This window comes from Canis lupus, chromosome 34, assembly GCF_048164855.1.
Source record: "Canis lupus baileyi chromosome 34, mCanLup2.hap1, whole genome shotgun sequence".
NCBI lineage: Eukaryota > Metazoa > Chordata > Mammalia > Carnivora > Canidae > Canis > Canis lupus.
In genome coordinates this window covers 18,643,818-18,659,011 of record NC_132871.1, presented here as the reverse complement: position 1 = coordinate 18,659,011, position 15,194 = coordinate 18,643,818, and the positions used below count along the sequence as shown (strand labels likewise).

At 34.9% G+C, this 15,194-nt stretch overlaps 1 protein-coding gene across 2 annotated transcripts in view; it reads left to right on the top strand.

The window, feature by feature from the left end:
* XIRP2 (xin actin binding repeat containing 2) overlaps positions 1-15,194 on the top strand; it is a 74,575-nt gene that overhangs the window by 39,090 nt on the left and 20,291 nt on the right. For both annotated transcript variants that reach the window (XM_072810938.1, XM_072810939.1), the window contains 3 exons: positions 13,506-13,616; positions 13,994-14,066; positions 14,991-15,121. In XM_072810938.1, coding sequence (XP_072667039.1) covers positions 13,506-13,616; positions 13,994-14,066; positions 14,991-15,121 — 315 coding nt within the window. The remainder of the gene's footprint in view (positions 1-13,505; positions 13,617-13,993; positions 14,067-14,990; positions 15,122-15,194) is intronic.

The window sequence follows — 15,194 nt, the reverse complement described above, 5'->3', positions numbered from 1 at the left end:
ATGAGCTAATCTGCCTGGTGACTTGGGGGGGGGGGGGCGGGGATTAGAAATGTTATCATAGAAAGGGTGCCCTGGCACTATTTCTCAGGCTGTTGGAACCTCAGTAGTTAGTACAAAAACCCGTAAGTAAGACTGAGTTGCAAGCACAGATTCAAGTGATTTCAAAAAATCCTGAATCAGTTGCTTTTCTTTCTATGATTCATCTTACTCATTCTCCAAAATAGAATTTGTAGAAGCAATGTTTACCCCAATTATTGGAGTACCACTACCACGGCTTTTCTTCTTAATGATATTGTGGGTGTTCTGTTTCTGTAAACCTATTTGTTCTTATAGAACCCATTTTCAATTTCATTTGCAGAAGACAAGTGCACTTACAGATACACCCTTCACTACTTTCAAGTAAAATGAATTGGGATTGCTTTAGGGGAAAAGGAGTGGTATTGTTTGTTCTTATCTCAGGGCCCAGAGTTGTTGAGAGAGTGTCACCTAGACCCTTTCCTACAATACACAAAAGTACGGCCCATAGTTTCATGTTACCAGTGATCCCCAAAAGCATCTGAGGTTGATGAAAATGTAAAACACAGATATTTTTAACATGATGGAATTTTATGTCATCTTATATGGGAGGTAGTAGACAAGGAGGGAAAGCTGGAAGAAAGAATGCATTTGTGTAGCCCCTCCTTCAATTTGAAGTCTCATATTAGTTTAAAAATAGAAATATGCTCTTTGTATAATTATACTCAATAGAATTTTTTAAAAGCTTTTTAAGTTGTTGTTTTTTGTTTTTTTTTTTTTATTTATGATAGTCACAGAGAGAGAAAGGCAGAGACACAGGCAGAGGGAGAAGCAGGCTCCATGCACCGGGAGCCGATGTGGGATTCGATCCCGGGTCTCCAGGATCGCGCCCTGGGCCAAAGGCAGGCGCCAAACTGCTGAGCCACCCAGGGATCCCTCAATAGAATTCTTAAATATAGAAACAATATGTTATACTACATTTGCTTTAGTTTTGAATTGTTAGAATGGCAAGCTAAGGAATTTTAGGTTCATAGACTTTGCTAGTTTTTGAGGAGCAAGGAAAATTATAACAAAAGAAACCTTAACATTACAGGATCATTACGCTTGTAGAACTTAGTAGAAGCTATAAAATGTTTTTTCCACAGTTAGTTTTATGAAAATGGGTATTTTCTCTTAGCATTTGACGTAAGATATTATTATCTCTTTCTACTTCTTCTGGGCCTGCTATTTCTCAAAATAAACCCATCCTCTTGGGTCGTTGAAAATGATTAGATTGAGACATATTTGTTTATTCTTTTACATGTTCATTTAATTTATTACTTTGTAAAATTACAAATAAATTATCATAACCCTCCACCCCGAAAAACTGGGAAAATACAAGGCCTGAGAAAAGGAAGAGACATTAAAACATTCTGTCCTGGGATCCCTGGGTGGCGCAGCGGTTTGGCGCCTGCCTTTGGCCCAGGGCGCGATCCTGGAGACCCGGGATCGAATCCCACGTCGGGCTCTCGGTGCATGGAGCCTGCTTCTCCCTCTGCCTGTGTCTCTGCCTCTCTCTCTCTCTCTCTGTGACTATCATAAATAAATAAAAAAAAAAAAATTAAAAAAAAAATTCCCAAGTATTTAAAAAAAAAAAAAAAAAAAAAAAACATTCTGTCCTCAGTGCCATGCTGTTGAAGGGATCCTGTCTGGGATATTGCTTGGGAAATTTATTTTTTCTAGCTTCTATGCAGATCTCAAGACCATAGCACATGGAATAAGGTTACATCTTCTTCTAACAGCCTTTTCTTGTGCTTATTCTTTCTCCGTCTCTGCCCAGAGTCATCTACCATGGTAAGAAGGAAGTTATTATTCATCTCTTTAGGAACCAGATGAGGCTACTTCATATCCTACCCCATCATTTGTGGGGCACATTGTATCCCAGCCACCAGATTGATACCAACAGGGGGAGCCAAGCGCTCAATCTATCTTCCTTACCCTGGGGGAAATACCAAGAGTACTAAAGACCTCATCCTGCTATAGCATTTGAAATTCATTCTTTATCTTCAGAGTACAGATTAAAAAGATTGAATACTAGAACTCATCATATCATATGGTGTTCAGAAACATTTTGGGGACATTGGGGGAACTTTGATGAAGTCAGTACTTTAGGCTGGGGTTCAGTTTGTGAGTCTTTTATCAGAAATATTTTGTGCCATAATTCTAAAAATATCAAAAGTTCACCCCAAATTATATTGTCTTTTTTTTTTCGTTTGGAGGATCAAAAAATGTATTTTCCTTTTTTTTCCCTCAACGCCTTTTCCTTCATCTCCTTATTTTTCTAGACCTTTTTCATTACAAGAGGAAATGATGATAATGACAAAGTATACCATCAAGTCAGGGTACAGAAGATAGACAAAGAAAAGAAGGAATCATTTGCAGGGAGGAGAGAGTGTGAAAAAAACTATGCATGAGAGAATTATGCATACATACAGAACTACTTTTTCTATATCAGAATTAAATGCAAATATGTTAACTTGTTCCTATAAAAATAGTGGTGAGACAGACAATATCTTTTCACACAAAATGCAGGTTTAAATCATTTAATAATCATGGGCTCTGTGTCTGGCCCTTGCGTTCAGTATAATCCCTCTTCATATAATCTTGAGATATGTGATCAAATATTTATCTTTCAGTATTTCATAGACCACTAAACTTGTAGTAAGTTTTAAAGACCTATCATTCCTTTTTATCAATGCCTGTTTGAAACTCATCTGCTCTGATCCATCCTTAAAGAACAAACCTGATCTTCAGATATGAGCCTCCAGTAAGCGGGTAGGTTTCTGTCTTTTACAGTACACTGGTATTGATAAGCTCAATGGGGAGGGAATCCATTATAGATTAGAGAGTATGTCCTTTAATTTTATTTCATCAGATTTCTTTTCTATAAATCTGTAGGAGTTAAATGGCTTGTTTTTTTATTAACTGTTGATATTTTTTATGTAAAATGAAACTATTTAAGCATGTACTTAAAGCACATAGTCCTTGGTCCTTTTTAGGAACAACCTCTTTTCGATTTCGAGACCCCTTGAACTTCTGGCATTGGTATTTTGTATTTGTCAAAACTTTGCACTTGATGACCAATATTATCTTGAGAGAAAAGATGTTTCACTGAATCACCAGCCCTAAAAGAAAGAAAAATGTATAGTTACCTACTATAGTAGTGAAAAGGATATTGTAGCAACAGACCCAGTGTTTTTTTAAGGGATAATGCACAATACAAATTATTGCACATGATTAATTTTTGGATTCTTTAAAGGCATTTCAGAATTGTGCTATTCTTCAGCATATTTAACTGACTGAGGATAATGGCCCTCCTTTTCTCTTGTCCCTACTTTAAATACACTCTAAGCACATAATAAGTGCACATTAAATACATCACTTACTGCTTTTAGGTGTTAAAAACATTAGTTCAAAATAGCTGGGTGATGGAATTCTTATTAAAATATTATATTCATGGTATATGTTTGATGTTTTTAAAATCTTGCATATTATTCTTCCTTCCATCCCTTTTATATGTAATCAACATATAGAATTTAAGAATAGTAGAGTTTTAAAGAAATTAGACATTATGCAAGTGTGAACAGCCTGGTACACTTCCTGATGTGTAAAATACTCAGTCTGTGGTAGCCCTTCATATCTGTCTCCTTCAGTGCTTCCCCACTCTCTGTTCCAGCAGATTACAAATGAGGATTCTAAGTGAGACTGAACTTAGTTGTGACTTATTTACCTGATTTCTCACTTGAATTGATGACAAACTCCAGCCATAATCTAATCTTCCTGTCTGCCACTTCAATCTCTTTTCATTCCCTGTGTTGCTAGTAGATACATTCACCAGTGAAACTGCAACTAGTTACCCTTTTATTTTTCCCCATTTTTCCTTATTTTGAAGAAAACCCGAGTAATCAGGATAATTCATTTGTAGCCATAATTGATAATTATACTGCCTTGTTTGCCCCAATAACCCTAAAATGCTTGCATCAGAGCCAAATCTATTTTACTGTGCTTATTCCTTCTGTTTGGGTTTTACATAAAGATTTAAAATGTCATTCCTCCCAGTGAACAAGACCCATGGCCATAGAGGTTCAGAGGGACAGTGAAAGAAGGAGGGAGGCTTATATAGCAAGAACTCTTTCTGACCTCTTAGCAGGCAAATTGTACTGTCTCAGAGTCATTCTACATGTACTTGCAATGTCATGTGGAATATATATTGCCAAGAAATAGGCCTGAATCAATTACATTATAAGACATGAACATTGGTTTCTACTATGTTATCTGTTGTCAAAAATAAACACCTTCACTTATGTTTTTAGCTGGTTTCCATTTGGTTAAGAAGACCTCATGTTCATGAATAATACTTTTTTAGCAGAGGTAAATGGGCACTTTTTATTCTTTATGACATTTGAAACTGCTTCTATACTTCGGAACTCCTGTGCCTAGTGAGGGAGAACCAGCTTCCACTAAGAGAAGCTGCAAATACCATATACTTATTCTCCTAAGACTCCTTGATATCTAAGACCCAGAACTATGAACTAGATCATACCAATCAGACACCCCCCAACTCAGATTTTGCATAAAGAAATAATGAAATGACATGAGAAGCAAGGCCTTTGTGGAATTAATCTTAATTATGGTTGATGTCAGGAGATTAGCACCATCTAATTTCAAGAAATAACTATTCTAGAAGCAACATCCATTATATAGTATTGATAGCTTCAGCAATGAATGTGTCTGGTGTTCAATGTCAGCAGCATGGGTGCATTCACCAGATGGTTCTGCAGCATTATTCAGCTCTGTCAGTGGCCACAAAACCTCTGAGTTTTATTTTCTGGAATCCTGGAGATTCCATGAATTCCACCCCACCTCTGTTGCCCAGTGTCTCTTTCACAAATTACCTTTCCTGTTTAAATCACTCAGACACTGCTGCTGGAAACCGGGAATTGTCACTAAATTTAGAAATATGTAATATACAAATCTTAACATTCTTTTTATTTCAAAGATTTTATTTATTTGAAAAAGAGAGAGATAGCAAGAGAGAGTACAAGAGGGGAGGAGAGGGAGAAGCAGGCTCCCTGCTCAGCCTGATGCAGGGATTCATGCAGGGCTCAATGAGGGGTTTGATCCTAGGATGCTAGGATTATGACCTGAGCCCAAGGCAGATGCTTAACTGACTGAGCCACCCAGGTGCCCCAAATCTTAACATTCTTAATATACTTTCTAAATGATAGTCATACAACATGATTTTTAGGAAAGAGTATGGGGGAAAATGCGTAATTGTAGATTAAATCACTATGGAGTGACTCTTCACTAGGTATTAGTTCAAGAAAGATGAACCATAGAAAAAGTAAACAAATGATCACAAAGCCACTCTCTGTCCATGCCTCTGTAGAGTCTTCCCATGTGCAAGCAGCCAGAGCAATTTGGAAGAGACACAATATGCACGGGCACCTTTTTGCTTCTCTCTCTTTGAATAACCCCCCCAAATCTACTAATTCTCTGGTGGAAAAAAAATGTATGTATTAGAACTTGTTCTTCTTTAGTTTCTGGCCTTAGTTCTATAATGAAAAATTCATGGTAAACTTCAATGGTAAAATTCGTAGAGCCATAGACAATCTACTCTCATCCCATCTATTTTTTTTTTCTGGCCTTGTTTACTGTGTGAATAGTTGACACAAAGTAAGTGTGCATTGAATATCTGTTAAGTAAAGATAGCAAACACTAATATAGTACTTATGAGCCAGGTATTCACTTATATTAACTTACTTCTTCCTCATAATAACCTTCTGAGATAGACACTGTTATTATTTCCTGGTTAGTCCTTTTTATTGTGGGGGCGGGAGAGGATAAGACAAGAACACATTGAAGGACTGAGTAACTTGCCCAAAGAAAGTGAGCAGAAGTGATCCTAACTCAAGTGGATGACTGGAGGTTGTGCCTTATATTTTTTTTTTTATTCAGCTGATAGTCATCAAGCACCCACCAGATGTCAGGCACAAAAATTCAATGATGAGTATGTTATTTTGCCCTCAAGGAGCTCACTATATCAGAGAAATAGACATAAACAAATAATTAAAGTACAATTATTCTATGATAGAAAATATAAATGAGGTTTGTTGGGACACAAGTTGGTGCTAAACTACTCTGAATGAAAGATGGTCAAGGAAGACATATGAGAGCAGAGAATGCTGAGCTAAGATTTGAAATAATTTTTCATGAATTTAGAATTGCATTCTAGGCAAAAGGAACACCTTATACAAAAGATAAAATAGTATATTTGTGAATATAGTGAGGCACAACTGAGGCATGAAGCTGGAGATGTAGGCAAAGCCCTGATAATAAGAAAGTTCTATATGTTAAAGAACTGTTATTTTATTCTAAGGCAATCAGGAGCCACTGTAGAAACGTAACAGAGGAAGATGAATAGATCTGCAGGAAAGATTTTTCTGGCCGTATTGAAATAAAGGGGGTCAAGTTTAGATGGAAGAAGAAAAGTTAGGAGACTACTGAAATAGATTAAATACATATGGGCTTACATGGGTCAGAAATTTAGTGTAAAGAGGGCATTGACTTGAGAGATAATTAAACAAAGAATTGGCAGGGCTTATAAATCTAGTGGATATTGGTGAGGGAAGGGTGGTAATGAAGAGGTATGATTCTTCTGTTTCTCTATTTTGGTTTGCATTAATTAACATAAGATACATGTAGCCTCTGGCTTTCTTTTTCTTTAAAATATTTTCATTCTTCTTGCAAGCCTTTTATTTATAATATCACTGTTCCTTGAGACTCTAAGTTTTAGCCTCTTTTATTATACTTTTATGTTTGTTTATATCCCCATGCCACTTTGGTTTTAAGATGCTTTATGTCTATGTTGGATTGAAATATTGCATACATATGTCAATCTTTAAGACGCATCTACATAAAACTTCTAGAAGGCATCCTTTACTGCAAATTGAATGTTTCTATATGTCCTGCTTTTTTAGTTTGTCAAATAAATATTGTTATTTATATAACTAATATGTTTGATGGCGCAGTTGAGAGTGCATCTTTTATATGTTCTTTTTATGAATCTTCAGCATTTCTGGACGCAGGGTTATGGCTCTATAAATAAAATTTTGGGGAAAGATGAGGACAGTCAGAGTTCTAGCAGCTAAAGCTGATGTTTCTTATTCAAAAACCTTTTTGAAGCAAAAAATATTTCCACGTTTAAATTAAATATTTTTTATTAGAAAAGATAAGTTTTGTTCTTTGTAGCTAAATGTGACCAAAGCATAATTATTTTCAGTGAAAAAAAGTTGAAATTAATTGAATGATAATACTTCTCCCAGAGATTTATGTAGTGAAGCTACATAATTCATGTATCTGTATTTATTACAAATCTTGCCTTAAGAGAATTTCAAGCTGAACTTTTTTATTTCATTAAATATATATGTATATAATTTTATATATTGCACAGATACAGAGATAGACAGATGGATAGATACATGATTGCTAGGCATTTAAGTGGACTGAGATATAATTATAGAAACTTTTATTAAAACAACAGGGACATGCCTAACACAATGTGATTGAGATGGTTGGTATTCAGGAGCTGTTGGTTGAATAAATCCATAGGTGAATCTATATAAGATCACTCATGTTTAGGGATGCAATGATTTCAAAGGAAAATGTCACTACCTTGCCTTTTAAAATGTTGTTCAATGTTTTGCATCATCAGTCTCTTTGGATCCGACAATCCAACTAGTACGTGCTCATAGCTTTACTATTGAGCTGAATAAAATTGGAGGCTTCATTTCCGAGTATAGTGAGTTATTGCCTTGATTCCTTTCTCCCTTGATATCTTTCCCTATTTGTGTAAACTAAAAGTTAGGATAAAGTATTGTCTTTCATTGTCATCATAAATATCTCAATTTAATTTCTTCATGTCATAGTAATTCTGCTCAATGCATTCTGCTGTTTCTAGATGATGCTTGACAACACTTCAATTTCAACTCAATGAATACTAATTCACTTAAAAAATACAAACTAGTCTGTTTAGCACCATGAAGATCTTTTTTTAAGGTTTTATTTATTTACTTGAGATAGAGAAAGAGCATGAGCAGGGAGGAGGGGCAGGGGAAGAGGAAGAAGCAGATTTCCCATTGAGTAGGGAGCCAGCCTTGGGGCTCCATCCCAGGACCCTGGGATTATGACTTGAGCTAAAGGCAGACACTTAATCAACTGAGACACTCAGATGCCCCAGCACCATGTAGATCTTTTTATAGAAAGGCTATTGGAAATATATTTTTTTATTTTGAAAGGTGTTTTTCCCTTTGTGTATATTTGTTGTCTTTGTGCATTTTTTGGTTTCTTGGCTCAGCCTTCTCCTCCCTGTGATGATGCCAATTACTCCTAGCATCACAGCACTGTCCATATTCATCCATAGATGTTCTGACCCCTTGCAATGTTGTCAAAGGCCTCTTTCAGAAAACACTTTGTAAAGTGATCAACACATTATTGTTATACACATTATCTTCAATAATTCCACTGACCAATTATGAAATGTTCAGTATCAAAGATTGTTAGCTAAAAGACTAAAAAATAAAACCATAGGATTATGTGGAAACATTTTAGAATTTCAATTTTTAAACTAGATTTAAAATCACAAAATTTTCACACTCTTGGAAAAAATTTGCCCATGCACTTACTCCTTGATATTTAAGGCTGGGGGTGGGGTGGCGGGGAGGAGTCATCAACTATCTGCCAGGATGCTAACACTGAGATTTGAGAATGCATGAGTTCAGTTAAAGAGGTTTAAATAAAGATGTGTTCTGACAGGATGGGAATACAACAACAACAAAAAAAGCAGGTATAGGTAAATTTCTATAGAAAAGTCAGGAAAGGTTTCAAACAGAAAATAACTTCTGAGCCATGACTTCAAAAGTCCATAGTGATGTAAAAAACCTTAACCTGAAGTTTAAACCCTAGGAAAATCAAACTTTATACTGTAAATTATTTTTTTAAATGTTTTAAAGAAACCAATGGCAAAACAAACATGTTTGAATTTGAATATAACCAAATCTAGAGAAACACAATATATTAACCAGAAATCATTGTTCATCACTTAAAAGAAAGAACTGTTTATTCTTTCAAACTTTGAATCTGCTGACAGTTTTGCTAACATAAATAGCACATTTTTTGGTATTATTTATGTCTGTTTGACAAAGAAGCAAATAGCATTAACACATCATAACTATTTCTAGTTTTATTAAAAATGAGATTAGTGATAGGTAAAACAGCTGAATTATTGGCATTGAGCATGAACTGTTTTTCCACTCTAGTGAAACAGTTATCATGTACTATTCTACTGTTTTATGACATTTTTTCCTATTGGGTATACTTCTAAGAGTCACACTAATAGTGGGTCACCATAAAAAAAGTTGGTCCTATTCTTTCATTACTCATTGTGCTAGAATGAGTTTGAATTTTTATTGGTAGAAATGTACAATGCCTTCTCCTATAATGATAATAACAATGGCAAATTGGGTAAGTAGAATGTGAAGTCTTTGCTGTGCTGGAGAAATCTCCTTAGAAGTATATATCAAGGATAGATTGCCTAATTTATGCACTGACATCAGATTGGTGAGAGCTATACAAACATCATATTACTTTCAATCGTGCCACATCCTTTCCTTTAGATTCCAATATTAGAGCACACATATCATCTGTTTTACTTTTTATAAATGGATGAATGAGATAAAAAAAAAAAGTTTAAGTGTGAGTTAGTGACTTACCCAAGATTATGACATACCTAATAGAGGAGAAAGTTAGTACAAAGTCCCTGTTTCTGACTCCTGGTTGATACAACTTGTGAACGAAACTGCATTTTGACTCTTGCAGCCAGAGCTATATATGAATTTAATATTCAAGAACCAATTTTATTAATTGTTTTGAGTGAATTCATGGATGGTGTTCTTGCCAGAATTCTTTATTACATTTTATTCGTATAATTTGATTTCTCCTAAGCATTATCCTGATCCATCCTTTTACCTATCCCTATACTTTGTAGACACCAGTAATTGAGAAGAATGAAAGTCTGATTTAAAATCCAAACAAAACTAGTTGCAAAATATGAAACACAATAATGACAGAAATAAAATCTTGGCATATTTTAAGACAGATTTTATATAAATTACAGCAACCTGGGGGCAGTAAAATTGATGTATTGACACTTACATACCAAACTAATGTAGCAATTACAGTTCTATTTAGTAGTAGCACATAAGTAGAAACTTACAACTCTAAACAAAATTTATGTACCCTCGTACTGTTTATGCTGTGTCATCTCCTACAAGAAAATATATTTAGATCTGACAGGCATGGATTGTTTTTACTCAAGTAGATACATATTCAGTATAGTGTGCCCAGAAAATGATAACTTTCAAAATATGTCAAAAATACATTTACTTAATGTTTGTTACTCCCAATGTTTGCATTTGTCTTTCTGAACATACAGATTCAAATCACTAACTCTGTTCTTTCAGCCTGATGGTTAGCAGCATGTATAAGAAACCAAAATTTCTATAGGTTCCAGGCAGGTTTTTTTAAACATGTCCACTTATTTGTTACTTATTTGTGAATGATGGGAACAGTGATCGACTGAAAAGTACGTGTCCCAACTAAAAAGTTTGGCCACTACTTTGTTCCGGCAAGCAACTCACATGTTGGAATATGAACCCAGTGTGGTCAAATCTTCCAAGGTTACAAAAGCAGGGAGGAATTTTGATTTTTGTAGGTATTAATTAGTTCCAAATTTAAAAACACCAACTGAGCCAAATAAGCATGTCTCTGCACCATAGCTTGTCACATGGAATTCTAAGTAGAGATATGATTCCATGGTAATGATCATGGTACCCTTCAATAAGGATCTTGGTAAAGTGGGATCAGGTTCAAACTGTCCTTAGCTCTTTCATTGTTTGTTTAATCAGTATCATAAGAAAGTATCATATCAGAAAATATTTCCATCATATCTTTATAGATGGAAAAATTGTCACAGTTGTAAACAGTTATCACGGAAAGAGTTGTTATTTGTGCTCATGCCTTTTCTCTATTTGTAGTCTTCAGTGATTGTTATTGTTCCCTACAGCCTAATGTTACTGATATCCTCAAATAAAACTTGATTATGTAACGCTTCCTATTAAATTAGATTTTGATTATTTGAACTTAAAGGAAAGGATATGGATTATTTATTTTCTATACTCCCTCCTGAGAAAGTAAAGTCCATGGCTGGCTCACTCATTGTTCCATCCCATTTCTAGGACCTTCCCTGGCAAATAGAAGATCAAATGAAAATCATTTTTTAATGGAAGTTTGCTATTTTAGTCATCCACTCATTAAGTAAACTTTTTCTTAGCACAAATCGTGTGTCAAGCATCTTATTAACTATTATTTTATGTATCTGGATTATTAACTCATTCTAGAAAACCATTCTGCTTCAGAGAAAAAGATTATACTGGTCTTCAGTTTAATGAGATACAATCTACATTTTTTTCAGCTTGGTTAAGGTATAGTTAACATTATAAAATATTTAAAATATACATCATGATGATTTGATATACGTATACATTGTAAAAGGATATCTGGGTAACTAATACATCCAATAAAATATAATCTACATTCTAAAGTATAAACATACATTTTGCCTTCAATTCTCTGTAGAACTTTTAGGAAGATGTCAACTTTTCTTCTTAATTCTCCTTCTTAGAAAAGTATAAGATCAGACCATACTGTATATCTATCTCTAAGTAGATGTCTACTGCCTCTTGGTTAATCAGAAGTTTTACCCTGTATACCAAATAACCTTAGGAGGAAAAAGCCACACACTACAAGTCCACTAGCAAAAAAACAAAAACAAAAAAAAACAAGTCAAGGTCTCAATTAATTTTAAACTTTAAAATAGTCAAACTCTTAAATAGTCAAACTATTTAACTTTCTGTAAAACAGAAATAGTGCTCCTATTTGATGAATAGTAATGGATCTTTGTTCACCTGACTATTCTCTACAAAGACAAATTTTTTAAAAATCAGATCTCAAAAATAGTGTTTGATGGTCAAGTAGATATCAAGATAAAAGTGAACTCCCAACTTCAAACGACTTCAAATTCATGTGTTCTTAAAGAGTAATCTCTTCACATCCTCAGTTTTTGATGTTAAGATTTTTAGTAATATGCCAACTGACTCATCATATCAACCAACCAACCAATCAATCATGTATTTGTATCAGATCACATCCTATAGTAAGAGCAGGACTGGATCACCAAAATAAACAGGGTCTTCAAAGCATTCAGTTCAGCCAGGGTCACCTAAATCAATTAACCAAAATCAAAAGTAGCCCCATGTGTGGAGAGAGAGAGATACACACTAATGTAATATGGTCTGTTTATATTGGTTATACTTAATGGTTATAGTCTTCATTTGTTTTGTTTTGGTTTGATTTTGTTTTAAAGATTTTATTTATTTTATTTGAGAGAGGGGGAGAGAGAGAGAGCACCTGCAGAGGGAGTGGCAGGCAGAAGGAGAAGGAGGCAGAGAGAGAAGCAGGCTTCCCACAGAATGATGAGCCGGTTGTGAAGCTTGATCCCAGGACCCTGGGATCATGACCTGAACTGAAGGCAGATGCTCAACCAACGAGCCATCCAGGCTCCCCTATAGTCTTCATTTGAACTCTGGATGTGTCATCAAACTAGGTGGCCAACTTGAAGACTGGAATGTCTTTCTATAACATGAAAAGTTGGCTTATAAACAACAAAATATATTTCTTTTTCATCAAGACTTACATTTTCCTTTTGACGTTCATCTTTCTCATATTGCAGCTTACTAAGGGTAATAGATTGAATAATAGCTCCTGAAGATATCTATGTCCTAATTCCCAGAATCTGTGAATATGTAAGTTACATGGCAAAGGAGAATTAAGATTGCAAATAATATTATAGCTACTAATCAGCTGACCTTCTGACAGGGAATCCTGGATTATCCAGATTGGTCCAATGTAATCACAAGCTTCCTTAAAAATGGAACAGGGAATTGGAAGAGAGAATCAGAGATGGCAGTGTGAGAAAACTTCAGCTTGATAGAAGAGTGGGGCCATGAGCCAAGGAAAATGGGCAGTCTCTAGAATTGCAAAAGGCAAGGGAATAGATTCTCCCCTAGAGGCTGCAGAAAGGAATACATACCTTTTAATACCTGTCAACACCCCCAGTCGGGGTTTCTGACGTACAGAACTGTAAACTATTAAGTTTGTGCAGTTACAAGCCACTAAGTTTGTGATAATTTGTTATAGCGGCCAAGAAAACTAATACACTGAGAAACTTTAACCTTTTTCAGAAGACTCTGTCACTAAGATTGCATTAATAAAACAGTTAAAATTTTCAGACTCTTCTTAAAACATTGTATATTTCTTCATTCATTTATTTTCAGGAGGTAATCCACAGCAGTCAGGTCGACATTTCCAGAAGCAGCCAGGCAATGGAAAGAATTGAACAAGAAGCTTCCAAAGCACACAAAAGTGATGTTCTTGGAACAGAAATGGTAACTACTTAAAAAGACAATACTTTCCAAACAGTTTACAGAGCTGTGTGGAAATTCTGACCTCATTATAAGCAATTGCTTTTAATGTCCTTTATGTGTTTACTATCAATACATATCAGTGTCTATTTCCTCACTTTGGAACTGATGTTCTTTGAAAAATAAGATGAGCACCATAAAAATATGAGTGCATTTTAGATGTTAATTCATATATATTCTGTTATAGCGTGAGCCCATGCATTAAAATAAGGGATAGAAGTTCAATTAGCATCTCTTAGTGTTTGTTGGAGTCTTGAATGAAAATCATTGTGAAATGAAAAATATATGCATAATACTAAAATAACTGACTTCTTAAAGACAACTGTTTGTTTAAAACATAGGCCTCTCATCTTGAAAAACACACTGAGGAAAGAAGCCAAGCTTCTCAGTTCCATCAGTATGTTCAAGAAACAGGTGAGAATCTGTTATTATTTGACCCCAATATACCTTTCTCCTGCTGATATATCTGTGTTTGAATGGAAGCCTTCCAAAGCACAATCCCTCCCACTAAGTAAATTTAGTAACTGTGACTCATGGTCCCAAAGGGGACAGAGTAGTATTTCTATATATAATTAGGTTCTGTGTGTGGTAATGGATGCAATAAGCTTCTAAAATAGTTCACTGCCCATCAGCCTTATGAATTCATCCTAAAAGCCTAGAAGGTGATACGCCAGCCACCTCTGAATTGCTTTTTGCCGTAGGGACCTAGAATAAAACTTAATGTTTAACAAGCTCTCTGAGAACAGAAATGTTTCCTAGATTGTATTTCTTTTAATAACAGATTTAAACATTTCTATATACAGTTTTTTCAACCTAAAGATATGAGATTAAACTACAGACAAATCTGTGAGAGTTTGCATAAGACCCATACAGGTTGTCTTGACTATAAGAGGGGAATGAGAAGCTTTGTTGCCTTGAAGAGCTAAAAGAGGAGATTTAAGCCAATTGCGACCCTATCATTACTTGACCCTATCTGTATTTTGGTTTTATTTTGGTTTTCCTAAAGGAAGTAGGTCTTCCTTTTCTGTTCTTGTGCTGTTCCTTTCTTGTTTTATAACTTTTATTTTTCCTAAGCATGAAAATAAAACATGCTTGTGGAAAACTTGAGAAATATATACAATTAAACAACAATCCCATCACTATGACTCCCCACGGTTCTTCCAATATTTCTTGACATATACTAACTTACATAATGAAAGAGTGCCATATATATACATTTGTACCTTGAACCTTTTTATTTAACATATATTGTGAGAAGTTTCCCATAGCATTAGTTTCCTTCTCAAGCATCATGGTTATTCGTTACATAACATCACTGGTATTCTTTTCTGTTTGCAGTCATTGATACAGCTGAGGATGAAGAAATCCCGAAGGTTTCAGCTAAGTTTTTAAAAGAGCAGTTTGAAAAGTCTGCCCAGGAAAAGGTCCTTTATTCTGACAAAGAGATGACCCCAGCCAAGCAGATTAAAGTAAGACAATTTCTCTACATAGAAACATTTTAAGTGAAAAGCCAGATACAAATGCGTAGCATTTTCAAATTAT